Source organism: Pipra filicauda, unplaced genomic scaffold, assembly GCF_003945595.2.
Source record: "Pipra filicauda isolate LSUMZ 115617 unplaced genomic scaffold, ASM394559v2 scaffold115_size4368891_pilon, whole genome shotgun sequence".
Classification (NCBI taxonomy): Eukaryota; Metazoa; Chordata; class Aves; order Passeriformes; family Pipridae; genus Pipra; species Pipra filicauda.
This window is the reverse complement of record NW_024103607.1, coordinates 505,777-530,276: the sequence shown is the minus strand read 5'-3', so window position 1 is coordinate 530,276 and position 24,500 is coordinate 505,777. Positions and strand designations below refer to the sequence as shown.

Genomic DNA, 24,500 nt, shown 5'->3' with positions numbered 1-24,500 from the left:
GCACCACTTACCACTGTTGATGTTTCCAGCTCAACAGCAACAGATCTTCTCTTCCGTGGGCCAGCACAGACCCAGCTGCCAGCCAGCAGGGAAAAGCATGCTGAAAACCACCTCCAGATCCCTCTGCACTAATTTCTGCTTCTTTGTGACCATTGGTAGCACAGCAACTTCACCTGTACTGCGAAAGGCTAAATCTTGAGTTAAACTCCCAGACTATACACCCAGGCACAACGATGCTGCATGACAGATATCTCACTCCCAGCTCATGCTGTGCTGTCTGTTTTCATCACCAGCTACTCTTGTGTAGTAGGAGATTATGTATCCATGGGTAGGATAGTAATATAAAAGGACTTTTTGCTTTTTTCCTGTAAACACAACAGCTTCCTTATAACCACTGAAACACAAATCCCCCCAAAATGTTACTGAAAGCCCAGAAAGATCAGGAAATTAAAGGTAATAACTACTTATCTGGGCTGAAACATCACGTCAAATTCATTCACTTTCTCTCTTCCCATCCACATCTCTATGAAAGCATAAGAATTACTAGTTTGGACTTCCAGCATAAATTATCTTTTTCTTTCTCTTGTATATTTACTTTAAATTTTTACCAGTACTTTAAGGCCACATTTTTGGTTTAGTTTGAAAAGAGATGGTGCCTGTGGGGATTAGGGAAGTGCCTTGCAAAAGCAAATGACTCTCTCAGAGGAGAGTAGAAGTCAGAAGTACAATGATATTGCAGGTTGCAGTAGCCTTCACTGAAAAATAATTGTTGCTGCTATCAGACGAAAGTTCTTATCATCTAGAAAATCACCAACTAGAAATCTCAGTTTTGACTTCAAAGAAAATTCAGCACTGTCTCACCACAGGGCACTTACAACATTCATTAATTCACAGGAAAAATTCTTTTAATGTCTTGAATGCATATTTACAGCTTACTTTAAATTTCTCTTTAATATTACTTTAAAATAAGAGAAAAACGCCCATTCAACTCACATAAACTGACATACCATCCTCTGGAAATACCATAAAAAATAGGCTAATGGGCTTTAAGATTCCTGTTACTTGTTTCTCTCATTTGATGACTCCATAAAACAATGACTGTGGCAATCACTCCGGGCCTTAATGTTCCTAGAAATAATGTACTAGCACTTAATGCATGGCAGTGCCACCAAGTATTGATGAAAAGTGTTACACGCAAGATCAAGTACCCTCATCAAATGCTAATTGTCAAAGTGGGGGCTGAAATAGACTTACCAATTCTAGAGGAAGACTTTTTTTCCCATAATGTTATGTGTGTAAAAAACCAAACAAATGTGCAGGATAACAGCTGCAGCTGCATAAATAGCTGCATAAGTACCCAGTTCCTTTCTGCGAAAACTGGAGCTAAATTTAAATGATTTAGCATTTACTGAGGGGTTCTTACAACCTGAAAGTATCTGTATCTGTGGAGGAAGGTGAGGCAGAGAATTATGCCAGCCTGCTCTAGCACCATGTTCACCCTGGTTATTTTTGGCTTGTAATAGGTCAAGAACTCTAGAGCATATCTTCCTTAGAGCTATGTGGAGAGCTGGAGAAGTCAAGTGAATTTATTTCCTGAACTTCCATTTCCACTGTCTTTTAAACTAAGGATGCCTGCAAGTTAGAAGAAAAAAACCCCAAATATTTTTTGTAATTTTCTTCCAAAGATTTATCTGACATTACCATCCACAAAAGCACTGATTATTCTGGTTTGCAGCTTCTCAGTTCCCCTAAATGAGGACTAATTAAGCATCATGTGGATGAGCATCATGAGAATTATATTTTATTCAGCCTTGTTTCTCTCTCAGACTAACCCCTTCAGCACTGAGTACCAGTATATAGCTCTCCACCACAAGGTTTTAAATAGGTTTATGGTAAAAATAGTTTCTTGCAATTCTGGGATCAAAGAACATGAAAAATCAAACGCAGAGACACAGGAAAGCTTGAAGTGAAAGCTTGACCTGTAAAAGATGTTAATTTAGTCCCACATTCATTATTATCCTTCTGATAACTGTACAACAAACTCATCAGGATCCTGTGCAATGCCTCCTGTAGGAAGTTCCCCTCTATGGAGAAAATAGTGGTAAACAAATAAACAAAACCCCCAAGCAAACTAAAAGGGGAAAATACACACTTTAGTAATTTCTGTTCAAATGTCATTCACGCATTTTCACATAGTGTGTGCCAGATAGACAGGATTTTGTGGTATAGTGTAAATACCAAGACAGTGTCTCACTAGCTCTTGAGGCTTCCAATCCAGTAGTTGACTGGCAGGTAGTGTAAAGCCTCAGGATTAGCTGTGTGCAAAAATTATTTCAGTGGCAAAACGTTTTTGGATTACTACTCCGAGGAGCATCTGGAAAAAAATATATTGTTTTTGTGTTACAGGCAATGGGATTTCAAGCACAGTTGAATAACCCATCTAAAGCACAACCTTCTCTTCCTAGATCCTGTAAAAAATCAGGTTTTGTGGTTCCTGAAAATCTTTCAAAATGTGTTTGTGATGAGCCATATTACAGGATAAAGAGAAGACACTATCTCTAAACTGGTAGTTTCCGAAAGGCGATTTTGCTTTGACCCAGATTCCCAGTAGCTTATGTAATCAGTCCATAGATTGAGTCAGCTCATGTGTCTCATCTGCAACAGTTTTGAAAAAGAATGCAATATATCCCAACATGCAGAGTGTGTTCAGAGACCTAATAGTAGCCAAAAAAAAAAAAAAAAGCAGCTTGTAATCATGCCCTGCCTAAAACTTTCTGTTTAAAAAACTCCTTTCACCTGCAACCCCAACCCCCCAGTGAAATAAAGTTATTTAAAACAGGCAATGTCTGGAACCAATTATAAATGACTTTGAGTAGAACTGGGAAGGTACAAAGGCAATGAATTAGTTTAGGCTAGACTTTACCGACATCCCTTATGCATTTTCCATGATATATTTTGATCTAAATGACAGAAAGACACATTGGACCAATATTACTTCTTTTTGCCATTTTGACTGCTGCAGCCTCCTAAAATAGCTGCCCTTGGTTTCACCTGTCTCACTCTCATTAATGGATGTCCAGTCAGTTGTCATTCACAGCCAGCAGCAGAGCAGGTTGGATAGAATTTGGACTCCGGGGCAAAGCTGAAAAATACCTGAATTTGTCTTATTTTCCCAGAGCCTGTTGTGCACTTGAAAATTCAAGGTTCATTTTTAGTCCCTGGATTTTAGGTATAATCTGTATGCTTCTCATGGTCAGCACATTTAGGTTATCAGCCAAGGAGCAACCAGAGTTCTGCTATTACATTTTCTCAGCTAAAATTCAACATTTCTAAATAACTGATAAGGACACAATTCCAAATGATTTATATAGCAAGAGACTTCAAAGAACATTTTTCATTTCAAATACTGTCACTCTTTGGGACTAGGAGCATGCAAGACATTGTTCTCAGCTTTTCCTGAACATGTGTCCTCTGGTTGGGAGCTTGTACTAATACTTGCAGATACAAATTGACTTCTTGGGCATGGTGATCAGTTGTTCAAAACATACAGAAGTTTCTTCTGGGGGGAGGATCCTTTCTTCCTCACTCAGCTGTTACCCTGGTGTGCACAAAGCCATACTTCATTATTCATGAGACGTATTTTCTGTCAAAATCCAGGGGATTTGGAGCAGTAGTGACCTATGACCTTTTCAACTAGCAGGGACGAATAATTCATGAGGGGTGAAAATGGAAGCAAGACAAGCCATCTGAGGCCTAGGCACAATTACTTTCCAGGGGGACCTTGCCTGCTCCCCAGGGAGTCTCAGTTGCGAACTGCTCCTCTGCACCTGTAACCTAATTCAGCTTCAGCTCCATCACAGGCTCGCAGCACTACTTACATCTTCAATAAAAATTCATTTTGCCAGTATGATAGGACATTCTGCATGATGGACAGACACTATTACCTTTCAGATGGAGATCTTATGTTTAATGAGTGATGCTCAGCATGCAGCAAAAAGCATACAAGCAAATTTTGGTGCAGAAAAAATTAGGATTCCAGCATTGCCTCTTTGAAATTAAATGCTCTATATCCTGGCTATTGTGGAATTCCAGACACTATTTTACTCAGCTGAGGTGACTTGAAGTTGATTCTTCTACCTTTCTAGCATCCCTAAGTTTGTGGCCAGTAAAGATGTTTTTTAAGACCATCATTCTTTTGGGAAACAGCTGAGTTGGTTCTGCTTAAAGAATAATGAACATATTATGGAAGGCCTGTAGTCTTCAATTATTAAATAATTGCTATGCAGAAGTGCTTTCAAAACATGTGATTTCATAGTCTGGTCTGGATGTCAGTGCTCAATATATAGAAATCTGTGCTCTCCTGGAGAAGCAGGGGGCTTATAACAGTGTAACAATTCATAAAAGCAAAAAACATGTCAGCTCGGCATAGAAGTCTGGTTTCAATTCACAAAAATTGACAAAAGCCATAGGAATAAAGTAGTATGCATGAAATCACTTCTAAGGGGTGGAATACATGCCACATTTATGGAGACATGTAAAATTTGCACCTAAATTTTAAGTTCCTGCAACAAGAAGCCCTAGATGTCTCTGTTTCTTCTCATGTCAGCAGAGAGAAAGTAGGTGCTCCAGATGTGGGTGCCTCAGGTCTACAAGGAAAATGGATGGTTGTTTTGAGGACACTGTTTCGCTGGGCACCAGCCGGTTGCCTTGGGGTAGGGGACTGGAGGCCATTCAAAAACTCCTGTAATTGAATTCTGCTTGTTCAAAGGACAGGCTACAGGAGAACCATGTTGAACTTTTTCAGAATGTAGACTCCCGCTGCAAGCTAAATACCAATCCTGATATGTTCCAGAGAAATTCATACCTACTAAAGTGAACAAAATTCCTTTATTTCTTTTTATGAAGAGATCTATTAAATGAACAATGAAAAATGGCCTGGAAATTTCAAGGACATGATATAAAGACACAATAAACCAAATTTACATTCTAATTTTAAAAGGAAAGACATAAATTTGCTAGATAGCCCATACTGAAACTGTAAATTTGTTGTTTCCCCTACAAGAAATAAGCTTTGGCTGAATTTGCGGTTGCAAATTAGCAAGGGCCTGAGATGGTTACAGAAAGAACCACTCAAAGGCTGTGACAATGACTTGCAGGGCAGAGAGTTTCCTCTTCAAGTGAGGAAAGAAAAGGTGAGACATCTTCCTGCAGCAGAACTCACCGGTGAGTTTGGCAGCTACATGCACAGCCTTCCTACCAACCTGCCCATGCTCTCAGCAACGCCCCTGAGCACTTCCAAAACAGCAGTAGAATCAGTTTGCAAATTTGTCAAGACGTCAAACCCTGAACAACATGTACAGGGCATTTACCTTAAAAATGCCAAATGCATTTTAGAGCAAAATGATCTGAAGACAAGATTCTCACTGCACTGAATGCTTTGATGTAAGAGCTCATGGGGCCCATTGTTTATGCTACTTTGGCTGGCATTCAGCCATGTGAATAAAAGAAAAGTGCTGAACTGATTTTCTGTCTAAGGCTGCAGCATCATTAATTGCTTTAGAGCCATGTCAGGTCTTAGCAGATGGCAGAGAAGGGACTGAATTTCTGACATTTTTAATTAAAATGTAACCTTTATTATTATGGGATTAATAGTTATATAAATATAGCTGCACAATTGTAATGTACATTTGGTAAGAGACAAATTCTGTACTCTTTGTAGACCTAACCTAAGAAGGCTTAAAATCAGGTGAATTCATGTTGATAGCTCTTTTGATTTTATTGCTAGTCCTACGGGGTGAAGCATTTTTCTGAAGGTTGCTCCTACAGTCATAGTGAAAACTTTAGCCCCACTTTTTCCCCCTACAGATCCACATTCATAGCAAAGTTTGCAAAGGAAAATGTTTAAATCCCCCAAATTAGAAAGCAAATAGCAAAATTTTTAAAAGCAGAGCTACGTACTTACACGTGTAAATGCCACACTTGTGGTGGCAGGGTCCTTGGGGCTGCAATAACATTTTTCGGCAGAGGGAAACCTCTTTTCACTAAGGTTGATCTGAACCACCAAGGTTCTTTTTCCCCTTGCTGGATTTTGGCCAGGACAGTTTTGGCCAGCACTGATAGAGGCATGTGCTCAGCTGCCTTCTCTGCAAACTGGCTCTATGCCCTGAGGCAGAACTCCTCCCCAAACCTGTTCCCACCATGGGCACAGGAATGACTTCATTATACACCAGCCCTAGTTGAGCTTCTGACCATGACACCAACTACACATCTCCCCATCTGCTGCAATGGACCGGACCAACATTCCTGCAGGCTGGATTTTGATAATCATAACTTGTTACCAGGAACCTGAGGCCCTTCTTGTCCTCTACCACTTGTGTGCAAATGCCACAATGGTTTGAGAAGTGACTGGGGTTTTACCCACCACTTGTTCTGTTAAAGTAGGAGAGAATAATCAAGGCTCTTTTTGTTTCATGGTCTAATTTTTGTGGTTTACTAGCTCAGAATGAGTCTTCCAATGACTCTAGCAAAGGGGGTGTGTGGTATTTCTCTCAACTACCACAAGAACTGAAAAGCCACTGTCTGTCACATCTCTGTAAAGTCCAAACGTGTCACTGAGTGCCAAAAACCTGTGTGTCATTTACTTGATGAGTCTGGGACCCTCACTCATGTCTAGTGCTTGTGTTGCTTCACAGATGTCCCAGTACATCTTGGTACATTTGCTGCTTTGTGTGGGAGCCATATCCTCACCTTCACCCTCCTGATGAAGGCTGAAAGGAAGGGAACGACCTTACAGCACAGAAACACTGCCTGGAAAAGGCACTTGGAAGAAAATTAGCATAGTTACAGTTGGATTGAGCTGTCTCTCTGGCTCCTACATGTGGATGGGCAATGGAGGTAGGCTAGCAGCTGAGGCAGGAGCAGAGGGTACTGCTCCACTGTGGCAATGTCCTCTTAGTATGCTGTTTTGGCTGGCCCTGTGGCACACACTGGCATGCATGCAGGCATCCTGCCTTCCCCAGTTTCCTTGCAAACCTGCATTGCAGGGGCCTGAGGGCTCATGTCGTGTTGCAGCAGGGCGCAGCCATCAGGAGTGACCCCACAGTCTGGTGCACCACATCAGCCTCACAGGGGAGACCCACCAACACTGCAGATGGACATAAACAGCATTTCTGCCCCAGACGGTCCCTACAGTTTGCTGCTTGTCCCTCGTCCAGCTGTCTACATGCATATCAGCATGTAACATGGATCTCTTCCTGCTCCAGGCCCCAGGGATGGTAGGTGATCCATGTTTGTCCCTGTATGGGGATGGGGATGTGAGGGGCCGGAAGGCAAAGCCGGGAAGAGGAAAGGGCAAGGATGGCTTTTTTCAGCAGAGAAATGATGGGTGGGAAGACCCTGCCATGCTTAAGTGCCAAGCACTGCCATGCCAAGCAGAGCAGACCATGAGGAGCTGGTCTGTAGAATGAATGTGCGTCTGCTAATCTGCACACCAAATGTGTAGATGACTGAGCAGGAAGACTGAGGTAGAAGAGTTTTGGGACTGTAATTATTCTCCCATCTACACCTTCAAACTGCAAATTTGCACTTGGATTTCCTTATCCACAGAAACAGTGGGAAATTGCAAGGGGTTTCAGTACACTCCTGGTGAGTTTGGCTCCTGTTTCTGCCAGCTCTCAGAAGCTCCTTTTGGGACCTGTGAGAATGTCCAGGAGGATGCTCCTCTACACTCTCCTTTGAGAAGGTGAAGGATAGAGAGCGCTGCACCCTTAGCATGTGTGATGGTTTAAAAATTCCTTGGGTGTTTCTGAACAGCAGCTTCTTGCTGGGTACAACACTTGTCAAAGTATGGTACATTTGCTCATCCTCCAGTGATCTGTATGGAAATAATTATTCCAAAACTCTTTTTTATCCCCAATGTGTGAATTTCATACCGACATTGCTACCCTGCAGGGTAGCAGCTACATTCAGGGTAATGGAATCACTCAAAATTACTCCTTTCTATAACAGAAACTGATGCAACATAAACCGCATTACTTCAAACAAACTGTAGTATTACTTTTTGGTTTTAAAAGTGTTGCATTACTGTGAATCCAATTTGGCTTTATCCTCCAACTCCTGATTGCCTCAAATTTGGCTTTATCCTTCAGCTCTTGATTGCCTCTAGCCTGCCCATTGATTAACATAAGGATGAGAACGGCAGATGCCAAGTGCCGTCACACCAGGATGACAGCACCATGCGACTGCTTCGTGCAAGGGTCAGCCACTTTGAAAGAGGTGATGCAATGGTGTGACATCTGCTAAGGATGCCCAAAGCCCACCTCCACCCCTGCCTTACCTGGGCTGGGGCACTGGAGGAGAGGTGGGTGAGGTCCCCGATCCTGGCAGCCGCCCGTGGGTCGCTGGAGCTGATGAGAACGGGGGCACTGATCTCCATGGAGTGCCGGTTGCTGGCAGCCTGGGAGGACTTGTGTGTCATGCTGAGGGCAGTGAAGGAGTGGCGCTTCTTGGCATTCTTCTTGCCTTCCACCTGCCGCTGGGCTGCCCCAGCCGCCCCAGCACCGGCCAACGTGGAGCACGGCGCCAGACCCACCGCTGCCGCCGCCGCCACTGCCGCCGTCTCTGTCGCCAGCGGCATGTCACAGCCAGAGGCAGCAGCCAAGCAAGTCTTGTCCATCTCGATGAGCTGCTTGGCCGATTCATTCAGCTGTGTGGGGAAGAAAAGGGAAATATAAAAAAGGAGTTGTAGAAAGCGATAAGGTCCCTCCACTGGAGAAAAGGAGGCTCAGAGGGGACCTTATCACTCTCTACAACTACTTGAAAGGAGGTTGTAGAGAGGTGGGGGTTGGTCTCTTGTCCCAGGTAACAACTGAGAGGGCAGGAGGAAATGGCTTCAAGTTGCACCAGGGGAGGTTTAGATTGGAATAAGGAATAATCTCTTCACTGAAAGAGTTGTCAAGCACTGGAATAGGCTGCTCAGAGAAGTGGTGGAATTACTGTCCCTGAAGGTATTAAAAAGACTTAAAAGACACAGTACTTCAGGGCCATGGTTTTGTGGTCGGCTTGGCAGTGCTGGACTAACAGTTGGACTGGGTGGCTTTAGAAGTCTTTTCTAATCTAAATGATTCCATGAATTTATTTAATTTTATGAAGTCAGGTGAATTATTTCCATCCACTAGTTAATGCTGGGAAAATCAAAAGAGAGGTAGGCTAGAACTAGGCACCATAAATTGGTCCATATCAAGCTATGACATTTAAAAAAAATGGCATTCCCCAAAATAGCTTGTCCCAGGCTGGTGAGTCAGAGCCTGGTGAAAGAGGCATCAATGTTTTGCTATTCCCAGCTCCATCATAGGCCTATGTTTAATGTTTGTCACACATGGCTTTGATCCAGAGGTACGGCTTCCAAATCCCTCCAGTTTCATCTCTCTGCCTCTCACCTAACACAGGTTATCCAAATGCAGATGCAAACTGAAGATATTTTTCCCAGCTGTATCACCTAAGCTGTGGAAGACCTTAATGGCCACTGCAAGATTTGCTCAGGGTCCAACTTGAAAAAGTAGTCTCATCAGTCCTCTTGAAGGGTTCAAAACTTGGCCTATGGCCCAGGGAGACTGCAGAGCACCAGGACACTCAGACAAGGTTTCAGCCCACTGTTCCTCATCCAATCCACATCCAGGGATAACCTTGTGTCTATAAATGCCAGAGGCATGCTGGGTGGCACAACCCTGTCACTGAAGCATCTTACCTGCTAGCCTCCATAACTTATACAGAATAGCTACACCTTACATAGCTGGGGAGTTTTTAGCCTCACAGGGATGCTACAGTCACTAATGATACATGAAGTATACTCTGAAGTCAGCAGTGCTTTCTGCACAGCACTCGTTGCCAATACATCTTCCCTCAAGGGGTGCTAACAGCTGAGGGAAAATGCCACATTTTGCCAACAGACCTTTATATTAAACTAGGATGCACCGCAATATGTTTGCATTTATTGAATAAAAACAACAGACGAAAAGGGGAGATATAGCTAATGCATATGTGCTTTTGCATTCACTGCTATTTTGACACCCACAAAAATCAGAGGTGTATGTAATACTATTCTGGACCAAAACCAGGCTATTTTTCTTTCTATAACAACTTCTATTAATTATGGCAGCATCCAAGAGACTTAGCTGAGGACAAGGTCTTCCGAGGCTCTAAATAAATAAAAAAAAAGAATAGTTGCTGCTCCAAGCCAATTTAGAAATTTAACGCAAGTGAAAATAAAAGGGAAAAAGAGAGGTATGGGAAAGATGACAACAGAAATGTGCAGTTAAACAAATGTGTAATTGAGTAGCTTTTATAACTCCCAACCACTGTCACCATGCTGTAAATGAAAGAAATAGATATTGCCAGTCCTCCTAAGTTTGAAAACAATTCTGACTCCATGAGGACTCATTCTCGGTAACAGGCAAAAACCACACTAACACTTAGAAAGTAAACATCAACTTGCAGGATCCTTCATTCAGTGACAGCTTCCACCAACTCAGCCAAGAGCCTCCAATTAGTGATGCTCCACTACTGTCAGAGCTGCTGGGAGTCCTGCAACCATTCAATTAGCAAGGCATTTTCCCAGCTGCACTCTTCAACTTGAGACCATGCTTACAGCCAGCGTAGTGCACTGCACCTGTCAATTTTTGCCAATAACAGCTGATCCTATTTCAGATTCTTCAAAAATGTCCATTATTTCCCACTTCATCATGCTTTAAATTGGTACAACCTAATATTTGCCAGCAGGCTCCAAGTTGCAAGGAAACCAGATGGCTCCACTCCCTTAAGTAGGTGTTACAGCTCCGCTTACCCCATTGATGGAGATAGTCTAGCTGAATTACTTGAAATATTAAGGAGAGAAGGAGAAAGACATCAAATATTCATGACTCTTCTACAGAGGGTGAGGAAATACTTTGCCAATCAGCAGTAAGCAGAAAAAGAATATATTCTAATTCTTTCACATAGGAAAAAATAGAGTTAAAAAAAAGAATTTAGAACTTCTGATTTTACAACATGCTCCCTATGGACAACGAAATGCTCCAGCCCTTGATATCAAACTCTGAATCTCTTGTAAGAATTAGACTATAAATCTCACTGTTTGGAATCCAATTTAACACTGAACTGTTCTTTTTAAAACAACAAAATCCATTACTTTTTTGTTCAAAGCAGGACCTAGTGAAAATGTCAATAAGAGAGCCCTGTATTGATATAAACAAAAATCATTCTTGATATCAGTAGAAGATTAAAGACAAAAAGAAAAAACCCGCCCAAAAAGTCAAAATAACAAACTTTTGGGAATGTCAGAGTCTTCCTGAAATACTGGGAAAAAATTATTTTGGTCTGCCAAGATAAAAAATGCTTTATAGCTTTACAACTTTATTTTTGTAGAGAACTGTTTTTAAACAGCTTTGCCCACAGATGCTGGAAAGTACTTCCCAAATAGGCTATGAATACCAGAGAAAAGTCTGCTTCCTACTTTGTAAAAGCAAATAGTGCTGCCTCTTCACAAAAAAAACCCTTTAGAAACCCTTTTGTAAACATAAACATGATAGCAAATTTCTTATTTTAAACTCTGAGTATGTAAACAAGCATTGCTTTCTAGTGTCTGTCATCTGATCTTCAGGCAGATTTGCTTCCAGATGAGAAGCTTAATGGAAAGTTCTGACCCACAGTCAGTGTCAGGAATTTGACATTTCTAGAGGTCTGTAGCTCTTATGACAACCTCTAATACCAGAACTCAACTTTCTTAGTAATTTCTTATCTCTTCTCTAGAAAGTACCTATATTTGAAATTCTGGTCCTGCTAAGCCCAAATTGTAAAATGCCCTTGAAACTGCAGATAGACTGATTTTACCCCAAATCCATTCTTTAAAAAGGGGATGTCCTAGAAAACTTGACATGTGATTTAGAGGGATAAGGTTTGGATTTGAATGCCAGTCAAACATTCCCAGCAGCCCTGCAATCCTGTCTAGGAATGCAAAATCTTGCAAGGGCAAGCCTTATAATATCTGATGGACCTTCCATGCAAGAGAGGCAATGAAATGGTGCAGTAAAACTGTCCAGAGGGTCTTGGTGACTATTGACTGTCAATCCTGCACGCTGAGATAAGGATGCATCAGTCTCAGTTCATAGAGCTACTGTGTAGCTCTATGTCCTTTCCCAGCTGTGAGGAATCATACTGGAGACAGCTCCAGCTCATCTGGTTTTGAGAGTGAAAAAGGGCCTTGTTCACCTCCGAACAACCTTTTCCCACAAAGGGAGCAGTAATCAAGTGCTGTTGATCAGAAATTTGCTGATCTTGATCAGGAAGCCACACTGCCCTCCCTGCCACAATGCAAGCTGTCATGACTTCAGCATCCAGCCAGACAGCCCATGCAATATGAACTAAGGGAGAGGGTTTTTTTCTTCTTCTGGATTTTAGATACGACTATTTTAGCTACTCTACTTGAGACTTTAACACATAGGTGACAAAGGTACAAATATTAAGATACCTCACTTGGGATTTCTCCACTGCCAAAATTATTTTTTATTAGTCTCTAGATAAACCTAATTTTTTTCTGCAGAATGCATTATGGTGACTTTCTCTCAGTCCCTGTTGCACATGCTTGCACACATGCATATACACACATATATCACAGTTCACTCCAGTTGCTGATACATGTAGGTTTAAAAGGGACCACCTGTAAAGGGTTTCAACATATTTCTCTGTTAAGGATAAGGGGGTACAGGAGAGAAACTGTCATCTGCACTGACTATCCCCATATAGGACCAAATATGCCCTTTATATCCCAATGTGATTTAGCGAACTCTAGTGTCGATGGGCACTGTTAAGCACCTGCTTACATATACCAGCTGGGGTGAAGACTAAGGAAAATCTACTTCTTGTCCAATGTGGGTGATAAATAATTCTAAATTTAGACCAAAGAACAAAATATTACATTGGAATTTATTGTTATTAGTATGGAACAAGACAGAAGAATGGGAAATTTAGGTCAGATTTAAATAATTAACCTTTACTTCATCTCCCTTGACAAATATGCCTGTGCATTTACTAATCCATGTCAGTGGCAAAATTATTCTACTTCAGCTTAGACTCCTAAGGGACACCTTGTTACACTGTGGTCACCACAACAGCTCCTGGGTTGTTGCATGTGAATGACAGTGCTGTATTCTGTAAGATGGAGGACAGTAAGTCTTATTCTGCTATTGAATACTCTTAGCTTTTTAGTCATTTAGGTCTAGGTAAGGGATTAATTTCTGACTGGCATCTGACCTGCCAAAGAGAGGACTTCACTCTGGCTTACCAACAGCACATACTTGATAATGTGCAGACCAAAGTGTTAGCAATGGGACTTAAAATGTTGCTGTTTTCTGAACAAGGCAGGATAGACTAAATTCTCAGTTTTACACAAACGCTTCAGTATTTTGATAAACTGGAGCCAATTTGAACAGTAAAGTACAGTTTATTAAGACTTTCAGGAAAACAATGCTTCATTTGCTACGTAAGCTTTCTCCTTCTGTCTTTGTGGAAACAATTAGCTAAAGAATGGTGCTGTTCAAATACAGGTATAATATCAGAAACGTGTTATTTCAGATCCCTTTTGAAAGTGAGAAGTTACAAAACCCCACAAATCAATACATGCCTAATACAAAAAAGTAAATTTGTAAGAAAAAATATCATGTTCAAGTTTTTGGAAAGGAACCACTGAGCAGAGCAGAAACAAAAACTAAAATTATTAGTAAAACATCTTCACAATGTCCTGAAAGACTGAAAGTATTTTCACCTAGGGACTGCTGATTTTTATACATTATGGTTCATAAATATTGAGAAGATCACGTACATCCCTATTTTATGCCTTGTGGAAACTTTGGCAACTTGAAATTTCATATCTGATTTTGTGATTAAAATAAATAGACAGAATTTATTAACTTCAGAGTAGTTACTTGAAGGAAATACTAAGTTCTTATGCCCTCATTAAACTAGTTTTGCTAGTATTATAATTTATGTTCTGAAGCACAGTGAGGTTATTAAGTAACTAAGGGTATAACTGTACAAGATTCTTCTGTCTCTGCTGGGTCCCTGAGAGGACTGCATCTGTAAAAGCATTTTCATCCCCAAAAAGCAGCATTTCAGAAAGCTGAAACAGCTTTTCCTTGCTGTTATCCCTACTGGAAAATGCAGGATACAACCCTTCTTCTTCTACAGACAAGTAGCAAAACAGCCTTTGATCAAATGGACAGTGGGAGAATTATGTAATTTACCTAATACTTTAGATGTTCATCGGTAAGTTAGTATAGTGGACACACAGCAATTCCAAGAGCTTAATAAGGGGATATTAGCAGACAAAGTTGTGCCAAAGGCTCTTTGACCAAGTCATATTGAATTCATCTATCATTTTCACCTTTTATATGTTTTATTAATTCAGATTTAACAGTGTTTAGAGAAAGTCTCCAAAGTTCTCCATGGACAGTTTAAATTCATTTGGCAAAACCTACAAAATCATATGTCAATTATTCATTTAGGTGCCATCTTCTAATGAAGAATAATTAGTAAGGCACGGTTTAAGAGAAAATATTATAGCTAAAACAAAGCATTATTTAATGGTTTTATGTTAATCTCTACAAATCCACTATTGCCCTGCCTAATTTATTGCAAGGGAGGAACAAGCAAATGTGGAACAGATTTTTTGCAAGTGGTTTATCCATCATGGAAGATAGATTTCTGAAACCCCACACTGTGATCGAGAGGAGAGTTATTCCATGCACCCAGAAAATACAAGAAGCACAGTACGTGTGCTTGCTTGAACACATTCACATGGAACAATAGCTGCAGAAATACTTTGCTAGGGCACATGTCAAACTTCAAGTGTTCTGTTCCTCCAGTCGTAGGCTGAAGCATACATCTTGTTCTCTTTTCCAAAAGCCTGCTAAATATGTCAGCTTGTTCTCAAGGAAGGAAGTCCCTAAAACCATACAGCAGATAGCCTTCCTAATCAGGGTCATACCTGTACACAACTATGTATAGTCCAGAAAAAACAAGTCAATCATTTTTGTTTACAACATGGTTCCTTAAAAGGCAGCAGTACTTAGCAATCCATTTCCCTGTCCTACAAGATCTTTCTCATTTAGCAGCAATGTCACTTCTAACACACTGAGAGGTTGAAGGAATGTAGCGTATTAGAACAGCATGTGCTTGGACGAGCGTGTCATCATGATCTTGCAGAATGAAAATAAATGATGCGTGCAGCAGAAGTAAACACTAAACCCTGGGTGGTGATCTGGGAATTTTTTTTCTTTCTCCTTTTTTCTGAACAGTTTTAAGAAGGAAAAGGGTTTGCAGTGGTGGAGAACATGGTGAATCCCAGAAAAATGTGCAGTCTGCTACAAAGTCTGCTCACAACCAAAGCACAGCAAGTAACCTTATGGAAACTAATGTCTAAATCACTGAGAAGAAAGAAAATAAAACTAAATGCAATATCATTAAAATAAATGAACTCACCAAAAAGAAGTACACTTTCTAGAGCCCCCTCTACTTCCTGAAACAATGCTAGCTATCTAGCCTTCAGCTCCAACTATGAGGACTATCTTGCTCTGATCTGTCATCTCTGAATCTCTGATCTGCTGTGTATGTTCGTTGTGCCTAAGGATTTCCTTTTTCTTGCTATCTGTCCCCTATGGACACCCTTTTTCATAATGAGATGCTCATGACTGCACTAAAGTTCCTTTGAAAGCAAGAAATGTAACCAAATACAGCTTTACTCGACATCAGAAAGAGTGAGCGAATCCATCCTATTTTTACTTATAAATTATTCAGAAAGCTAAATAAAAAGTGCAGTCATGAATTCATGGGCTTGATCCTAATTCCTTTGAAGTCAGTGGCAAAACTCCAGCTGCCTTCAATGGTGGAAGGACTAGTGCCCATCTGGCACCGATTTCAGTACCAGAGGAGTCCCTGTTGAAGCTTGTGTGGATTTGACTGACAAACTGTTTTTTCATCAAAAAATGAAATTCACTGGAGCTTAAGTACTTCCCAGGAACTTGCTTGTTTTGACAAGATGTCCATCATAAAACTGTTTCTCAGATGATGTTTCTCAGCTAAGACAACAAATGGCCAAGGCTACAGTGATTTGGGAGGTTCAACAGGATACTTGGACTCCCTGCTCAAAGTCCCTGTGTGGAGAAACAGTCATGAAAGACTTGAAACAACACTGCCACTTTCCAAAAAGAAAGCCACCAGCTTTCTGTCTGAGTCCCCTTTGTTCTTGTTCTTGTAAAATGGAAAACCTCTGTGACTCTCCCCCCGAGTCCAGGTGCCTACCTACACCACTTCGGAAGACGCTGGTGCTGGTAGGAGTTTGAACAGCCTTATGCAGGGCAGCAACCTGGACAGGGGATCAAAATAGACTCAGAAGGCTTTCAGAAGCAGTTCACATGATGTCCTCATGCTTCACTGACAACTGGTAGCTGTATGAGCCCTGTATTGTTACAGCCAGTTACTACTGCAAGGAAGGGAAGCCCTCTAAAGCAGCCTTGTGCTGAATCTAGAAACCCCTTCACTTGGGAAAACTTTTACTTACAGCCAGTTGTACCTAAAAACTTCACCATGGAATAGGAAAGATACTGTAGATCCTGAAACAGAGCTGTGTGGATCACAAGTGAACTCAAAGCAATATCTGCACAACCTCTGGGTCTTCAAAAGAGCCAAGTCTTGTGTTTTCAGAATTTTCAGGCAACTTTCAATGTCCTTCCTTAATGCTCCACAAGGCTACTGGTGGTATTGCTTACTCAAGGCATCATAACATTTTGAATTAACTGAAAACTAACATGTTAAATACCACCAACTAAGGCAGAGGATCTCTTCAGAGTTAATACATACACCAAGCCTTGGAGTCTTAAAGCAAATGGCTTCCAAATTATGGTGTGTGATCCCAAGTAATTATAAATGGGATTGTGAACCAGGCAACATCATGCTCATGCTGTTGAAGAGACTCTTGTCTTCTTGATAGCTGCACTGTGCACACATTCTACCAGACACAATATTGTGCTCATTTTCTCCGATTTGTTCCTGGAAATATAGTTCTTGAAAATACTGGTTTTGTAATGTTCAGGGTTGCGTGAAAGAAGAAACAATACCATGCCTTCTTTTAAGGAAAACACTTGATTCCAGCTTAAGAAGACAGAAGATAAAGAAGACAGAAGATAAAGATGAAAGAAACAAAACATATATTTGCTGAAGTCCTTTATGAATTTGATAACAAAAGTGTTCTGGTGGGCAATGAGAAAAAGGCCTACAAGCACGTCACACTACCAATGTTACCTGCAGAAAGCATGAAGTTGGATAAATCTGTGAAGCTCTTGGAAACTCTTGGAATTGCAGCACAAGGAACATGTGGGAAAGCCAAAGTAATTTTCCAAGTACTGCAAGGCTTTGCCTTCACTGAGCAAGCAAGGAGTCTTTGTTGCAGTGATTTACAACTTTGTGTAGAATAAGAAATCTTGTGCAATTGGGGAAAATTAAGTTTTATGTGCTGCAACTGAAGATTACCTGTGGGGAATCACATACAAATAAATGCACTGTTCTCTCTATCTCTGATAAAGCAGTGAAATCAAGAATGAAAGCAAATGCCAAGAAAATGTTTTGGCTCAATTGCTTGTAAAAGGAACCAAGGTATACACACTTCAAGCAGCCATTAGCACTAAAGGGTTGTGATAAACAGCCTTTGCCCTGTGTGTACTATATTTAGGAAAAAGACATTTTTTACTACATAGTGTTCTGGCTGCTGCTTCCCAAATACAAGACAGAAGAAAACTGCTGGATGTGGTACAGGGTATTTGCAACAGTATAAGCTGCCATGGGGCTGTATAGTTAGACCCTGTGTGCATGGTGCTCCTGTTATAGATGGCTACAAAGCAGTGTTACTACTTGTAGTGGAGAGTTTCTGTACCAGCTCCAGGGTGACACTGCCTGTTTCACTGGAAGCAGTGAAAATCAAAGAATGGCAGCCACCTGTCACAAAAGTCACTGTGTCATCGGAGAGCTGCGTCCAGGCTTTGGGTTTACTATTTGCCAGTTGGGGCGATAATATGAGTCAGGACATGATGTGCTGCTGTTTCAGCCAACCATTTGATGACTCCCTAGAGGGACAGTTCTGAGATGCTTCTCTGAAATGTGAGATGAACTATGTGTGTTTGAGATGGGCAGCAGCACCAGGATACACGAATTGTCCGTGTGACAGGAAGACCGGTCTCCTTACCTATGCACACAGATTAAATAAAGGAGTTATGCTAACAGAGACATGAATTCACAGTCTGAATTTGTATCTCATAGTTGCCCTATCTAGTGGTTATTATAGTACAAACTCTGCTTGGAATTGCCTGCATATTTAAAGCACCTTCTTCCCGTATAGATGTGCTGATGCCTGGTACAGCACCATGGCTCTTTTTCCTCAGTGGAAGCATTAATTTGCATCCTTTTTTATTCTATGCAGTGACCAGTTAAATTTTTACATGAACTTGTCTTACCTTGGAGACCTTTATGTTTCTGTCAAACTGGTAAAAGGTGTGCAATGGATCGGGATGGCATTACGGGGCAGTAGCTGTTGCACATGGCATGCTGCACATGGTATATTGCACACTGCACAACATGCACATCTCAGTTTTGTAAGAAGCCTGACCAGTAACTGAATGCTCCGAAAGCCAGTCTGTAAGATATGAAAATGTGTTTTCTGTGCTATATGATGATGTAATTGGGTTCACAATTCTCCCCCTTCATCTTGTGGAAGAAAAATCTGACAAAGCTGAACTGTGACGAATTCCATCAAGTCCACAAACTCTTGACTGAAAGTGGCACCATTAAGCCTCTCACTCATGGCATGACTGACTGCCCCAGGCCTCAAGGAACCATTTGTAGCCTTCTTTGGAGAATCCGAGATGTTAAAATATGATTGGGGACAAGGCTCAGGTCAGAGCCAGAGGTCTCCCCACTGACTTGCCAACAGCTGCAAAGAGTACACTGAACTTTCTGGCTGTCAAACTAGAAAATGTTATTTGTTTAACTTTCTGAGTTTAATTTCTGTTTAGGGTAAAGGACACGTACCCAGCGCTGTGGAGTCATGCAGTGAAGCAGCTAGTACCCATGCCTCTTGTACACTCGTCTAAAGCTGGATCAATGTTCTGGTTTCTGTCCAAGCCTGCTCTGTCACGAGTGTCACTGCTAGATAAGAGGTGTGCCATTTCTTCAGCGCCAGTGAGCTTGGAGCAGATCTTTTAGGATGCTCAGGCACATTTGTCACATTACTGCAATAAAGTATGATGATTGCCAGCATTAGTCACTTTTATGACATCCATATGCAAATGCTGTTTATGTTAGTATGCTACAACTGGAAGGAATTTGGAAAACCACTGCTCTAGGCCATGCTGTTAGAGCTCTGAGATGGCAAAATTAATGGGCTAGCAAAAAATCCGCACAGTAGGAAATCTTCCTGAAAGTGCACAGTACTGGAGGGTTTTTTTCTGTTTGTTGAATTACTCATGCTCAAATATTTTCCTAACACATTCCTTTCTGAAAATGGACTCCCCAAATTGCACCTACATTCCACATTCCGTAGACAGAGAGACAAGCTGCCCCTAGGAAACTGAATTTTTCCAAACTGTGACCATACCATGTGATACTTTTATTATTTTTGCCATTAAATGCTGAAGAACTCCTACCACACACCAGAACTCCATTGTGAGAAACATTACATAAAAATAGAGCAACGAGACAGCTCTTGGCCCAAAGAAAGTACAATTGAAGATGAGGACAAGAGACAATATATAGATAGAGACAAAATATACAATGCAACAGTCTTATAAGCAAGATGGACAGAGGATTCTATACAACATAAATCTTCTGTAACCATTACAGCCAAGAACAATTTTAGAGAGGAGTCTGGAGGAGCAATGCTGATGCAGATGTTTGAAGCATTCATCACAACAGTGAAGAACAAAGCACTGTGGAAGAAAATCAGGATTTAAAAAACTGACAAAGTGACTGGCATGGGTAGCACTCAGCAGTAAATAAAAGACAATACAGAGAGAGAGTAATGAGTAATCAAAGGTTTGCAAGTAAGGGCTAGTTGCATGGGCTCTACAGAAAAGGACTTCAGAGAGAAAGAAAGAAGTAGTAGCAGATGAGCACACTGGAGTGTCATGAATGAGGCAGGTCTGCATTTGCTAAGGATGCAAAAAGGACGTAGCCATAATTAGGGTAGGACATGATGAGAATTTGATCTTTGTGAACACTCAGCAATCAAGTTGGACAAAGACTAGGTAGGACTGCCAGCCACACAGATGAATGGAACCAGGCATGAGGATGAGATTCCCATCGGCAATGTCTTTATTACTTGCCATGAAAGTACATTGATTCCTCTTTAACCAGTGACCAAACAGAAAGTAACACACTTAACTGTGTACTGCACTGAAAACTCAGGTATGTGTTGAGTGAGGGGTGCTCTATGTAAAGGCAGACACGTGTCACTGAGTGGTGTGGAGCTGCCTTTGCTTGGACCTTAAACTCAGCCCTTAGGAGCATTTCTCTGCCCTCAAGGACCCCCATAGGACAAAACCCTGTGCTTGAGACAGAGCATGACCCCAAGCAGTAACAGGCCATGGTTAAACCATGACCCAGCTGCTGTAGGGCAGAGAAGCTCAGTGCCAGTACCAAGAGCTCCCAGATCTCATCTGGTCTGGGACACTGCCAGGAATGCAGTATCAATCATCTCTATAGTCCTTCTTTCACTCCTATAGTTCATACACTGAGGGATAGGAAAACCATGCACCTACCAAATCAATACAACCACACTTCTCTTTCCTGAGCAATGCATGTATGTTGGTGAAAGGCTTTGTCTGGGAACAGGCAAGCCTCTCTAATCATTAGACTGGAGCAAGGAGAGGATCACAGAATATGCTGAATTGGAAGGGATGTGCAAGGATCATTGAACCTAATTCCTAGCTCTGCACAGGACAGCCCCAAGAGTCACCCCATGTGCCTAAGAGTATTGTCCAAATGTTTCTTGAACTCTGTCAGCCTTGGTGCTGTGACCACTTCCCTGGGAACCCTGTTCTGGACCTTTTTCTAACCTTTTTCTAACATCTAACCTAAACCTCCCCTGACCCCATCAGAAGATGCTGAGGACATTATTTCTCAAAGATAAGACTTGCAGTCCTTACTCCTGGGCTAGGAAAAGGAAAGAAAAAGGACATGAGAAGTCATGCCTGTAAATTCCTTACTCTGGCTTTGAGGCTGAAGCAGATCAGAGAAAAGGGATAAAGAAGATGACCATCAGGGAGTGCTATCCCTCCTTCTGCATGGTTGCTTTCTTCTCAAGAAACAGTGACACCAGGGAGAGCTGCCTCTTCCCTCAGTGCCCTCCCTTTAGCCACATGGTGAGAGGAGAATATCTCCAGCATGAGTCCACCACTGCCTGAATGCTCTGGCACCTCTCCTGCTTTGTCCAAAGGATTCCAGAAAAATTCTGTTATGGAAAAATTCTATTACAGAAACCTCTCTCATGAAATTTCCTGTCAATTTGATTCAGTTGTGTCTAAACAGATCAGAAGACTTCAAAGTCAGATTTAGAGCAGGACACTGCCTCCAGCTTCACTTAAAGAAAAACTAATATTATTAACCTGGTTTATGGAGTGCCTAGTGATGCTCTGTCATAAAATTATTACTTAATAAAATAATTAGATAAATTGAGGGACAAGCAGGAGATAGAGGAGGTTGCTTCCACAAAGTCCCACATTCCTCATGTCACCACTTTGGCGTGATGGCTTAGAGCACAGTACAATGGCAGCAATTGCCTGCAGAATATCTGTGGGTGGGGGTTTCTGCCCCTCATGGTCATGTTTTTCTGCAGAGTGAGATGCCACATGGCTTCCTTTCCCATCTTCCCACTTTCTGCCCTGCATCAGCATGGATGTTCATGTGACTATGTAGTAAACGGGACAATGGAACAGAGATGTCTGGAAAGTAAAACAACAACATCGCCAACTTAAACAAATAGTTTTAAACAGGGTGACTTCCCTGATCCATTTCAGCACACAGATATGTCTGGTAGTCCTGGAGCATGGAAGGCAGAAGGAAAGAATTGTCACACACAAAGCAAAAGCAGTCACTATCACACCCAAAAATGGTGCAGCAGGAGATAAAATAAACAATGGCTGGTCTACTTTGTACAGGAATAAAGTAAGCAAAAACAAGGACCCCTTATGCAATTTCTTCTACAGGATAGACTAAACACAAAGAGGTGAGCCTCCAATAGTCCTGTGTGTTCTAGAGAAAATCTGGAAAAGATGCAGATTCCCAAATTAATTCCAACTAACTTTCCCTGTTTCTGATTTTTGTTTTTAATTTGCAGATTCCTCCTCTAGTCTTTTGAATTTGGTTTTCTCAATGCTCAGCTCTAACACCTAACAAAATGTCAGAGGATTTCAGACTTAAACATCTGGGTTTGGCACAGCTAATGACATTTTTAGGGTAAAAATCAACTTCATCTGTTATTTTTGTTATTTGAAGCATGCATTCAGCACACACATGCACTCCTGGATCTCTTTTCGCCTAGAATAAAAACAGTTTGACCATTCCAGGTTCTGTGACAACAAAAAGTAAAGAAAGAGTTAAACCCAAGGCGTTCCTTCCCTCCAGCATGTTGACTGCACTACACAGTTGGGTGTCATTCTCAGCAGTGCTGAGGGTGCACTCAATCCTACCATTCATGTGACTAACAAAGGTATTAAACAGCACCAGTCCCAATACCGACTCCTGAGGAGCACCACTTGTCACTGCTCTCCACTTGGACATCAAGACATTGACCGCAACTCTTTGAATGTGACCATTCGGACCATTCCTTATCCACCGAGTGGTTCATCTGTTAAATCTATGTCTCTCCATAATACTTACGTAACATGCTATCTTCTGCAAACAGAAATCAGAGGGAGTTCTAACAGGCACTCCCTGGCAAATCTTTTACGGTGTCATTGTCATCAACTGTCCCTCCTGTCCCTCTGCTGGAGGTCATCTTACCACTGGCACAGCAAAGATCCTTTCACAGTCTAGGATTTTAATACTGGACCCACTTTTCTTTGTCACTTCCAGCACCAGTGCTGTGGGAGATGCATGGAAACATTTTCTTTTTTTTTACAGGGCTGTGGCCATCAGCAGCGGAGCGGACAGCCAGTTTATCAGGGCCATCTCCCAAACCCCTCGTACCCACTCTCTGTGCCTGCATTTGGATTGAAGATCTCCACTCAGAATTTTAAGGTACCAGGAAAGCTTCTCAAGAAGGAAGCTAATTAAGATGTGCAACATGCAATAACAAGGCCACTAGGAAACAAAATGAAGAATGCCTCTGTGAGAAATAATGAAATCCTCTAGGATTGTATTTTTAATTAACTGCTAGACAAATCTTGTATCTGCTGACATATAGCTTAATATACATTCATGCATTAGCTCTAGGTAAGTGAGACTGAAACTGTCTTTTCAAAAGGAAAAAGATCCCAGGAATTCATCAGTGCTGAAACAATCTTTAGAAGCTGTCAGAGGTGATCAATGGCTGGAAAAGACAAAAGACCTCTTCTCATTCCTCCTCTGGAGAGTGTGGACTACTGATGATGTGCTCTAGAGCCCGCCCAGAGCCCTGGGACAGCAGATATACTCAGTGGGGAATGCTAATTTCTAGTGCTTGGAAACCTGTATCATTGCTGAAATATTTCAGTGCAATGGTTGTGTGCTGCGAGGCTGCTGAGCATTGCTGGAAAGTTCAGAATGTTTGTTGCACAAACATTCTGAACAAACATGTTGTTTGTTACTATCCATAAGTAACGCGCTGTCTATTTACTTGGTCCTTCTGAGTAGATATAAAGCCAAATGGACTAACGTTTTTCCTGAGGTATTTTTTTCACTTGAAACATTGCAGGACCACGTGCAGATGTACTTTCTTGTGTGTAGAAGAGACTTACTCAACACCCATGGCAGGCTTCAGCTATCCCAGGAGCAGAATGAGGAAGTAATGGGTAGTAAAGAGTGCACCTGAGCTTCCCCAATATTTGCTGAACACCTATCTAAGCATTGCCAAAAGTTTACCATTCAGGGCATCTCGCTGCTTTTGAAAGACACTGAAGTTTTAAGGTCCCTTAGCAACATCAGAATGAATATTGGCAAGTTTATGACTGATGGGTACTTTTGGAAATTGGTGAATAATAGCCTACAGTGTCAAAGATCTGACCTGAACAAAGATGCTTTGCTGGTGAAATGGCAGGTTTTATGGGCAATGAGCACTGTGGGCCCTTTCATTTCACAGCCTGAGCAACCACAATAGATGAGGAGTAGTTCCCCCACCCCTTGGCTGGAGCTGGCAGCCTTGCCTTCCCTTCCTAATCGATGAAGAGAAACAGCCTCTTCTACAAGTAGGCTCACCTGACATGTTTACC

At 41.6% G+C, this 24,500-nt stretch overlaps 1 protein-coding gene across 2 annotated transcripts in view; it reads right to left on the bottom strand.

Moving 5' to 3' along the window:
- Positions 1 to 24,500, bottom strand: part of SH3RF3 (SH3 domain containing ring finger 3) — a 256,876-nt gene that overhangs the window by 60,463 nt on the left and 171,913 nt on the right. For both annotated transcript variants that reach the window (XM_027743512.2, XM_039384464.1), the window contains exon 4: positions 8,336 to 8,704. In XM_027743512.2, the coding sequence (XP_027599313.2) occupies positions 8,336 to 8,704 (369 nt within the window). The remainder of the gene's footprint in view (positions 1 to 8,335; positions 8,705 to 24,500) is intronic.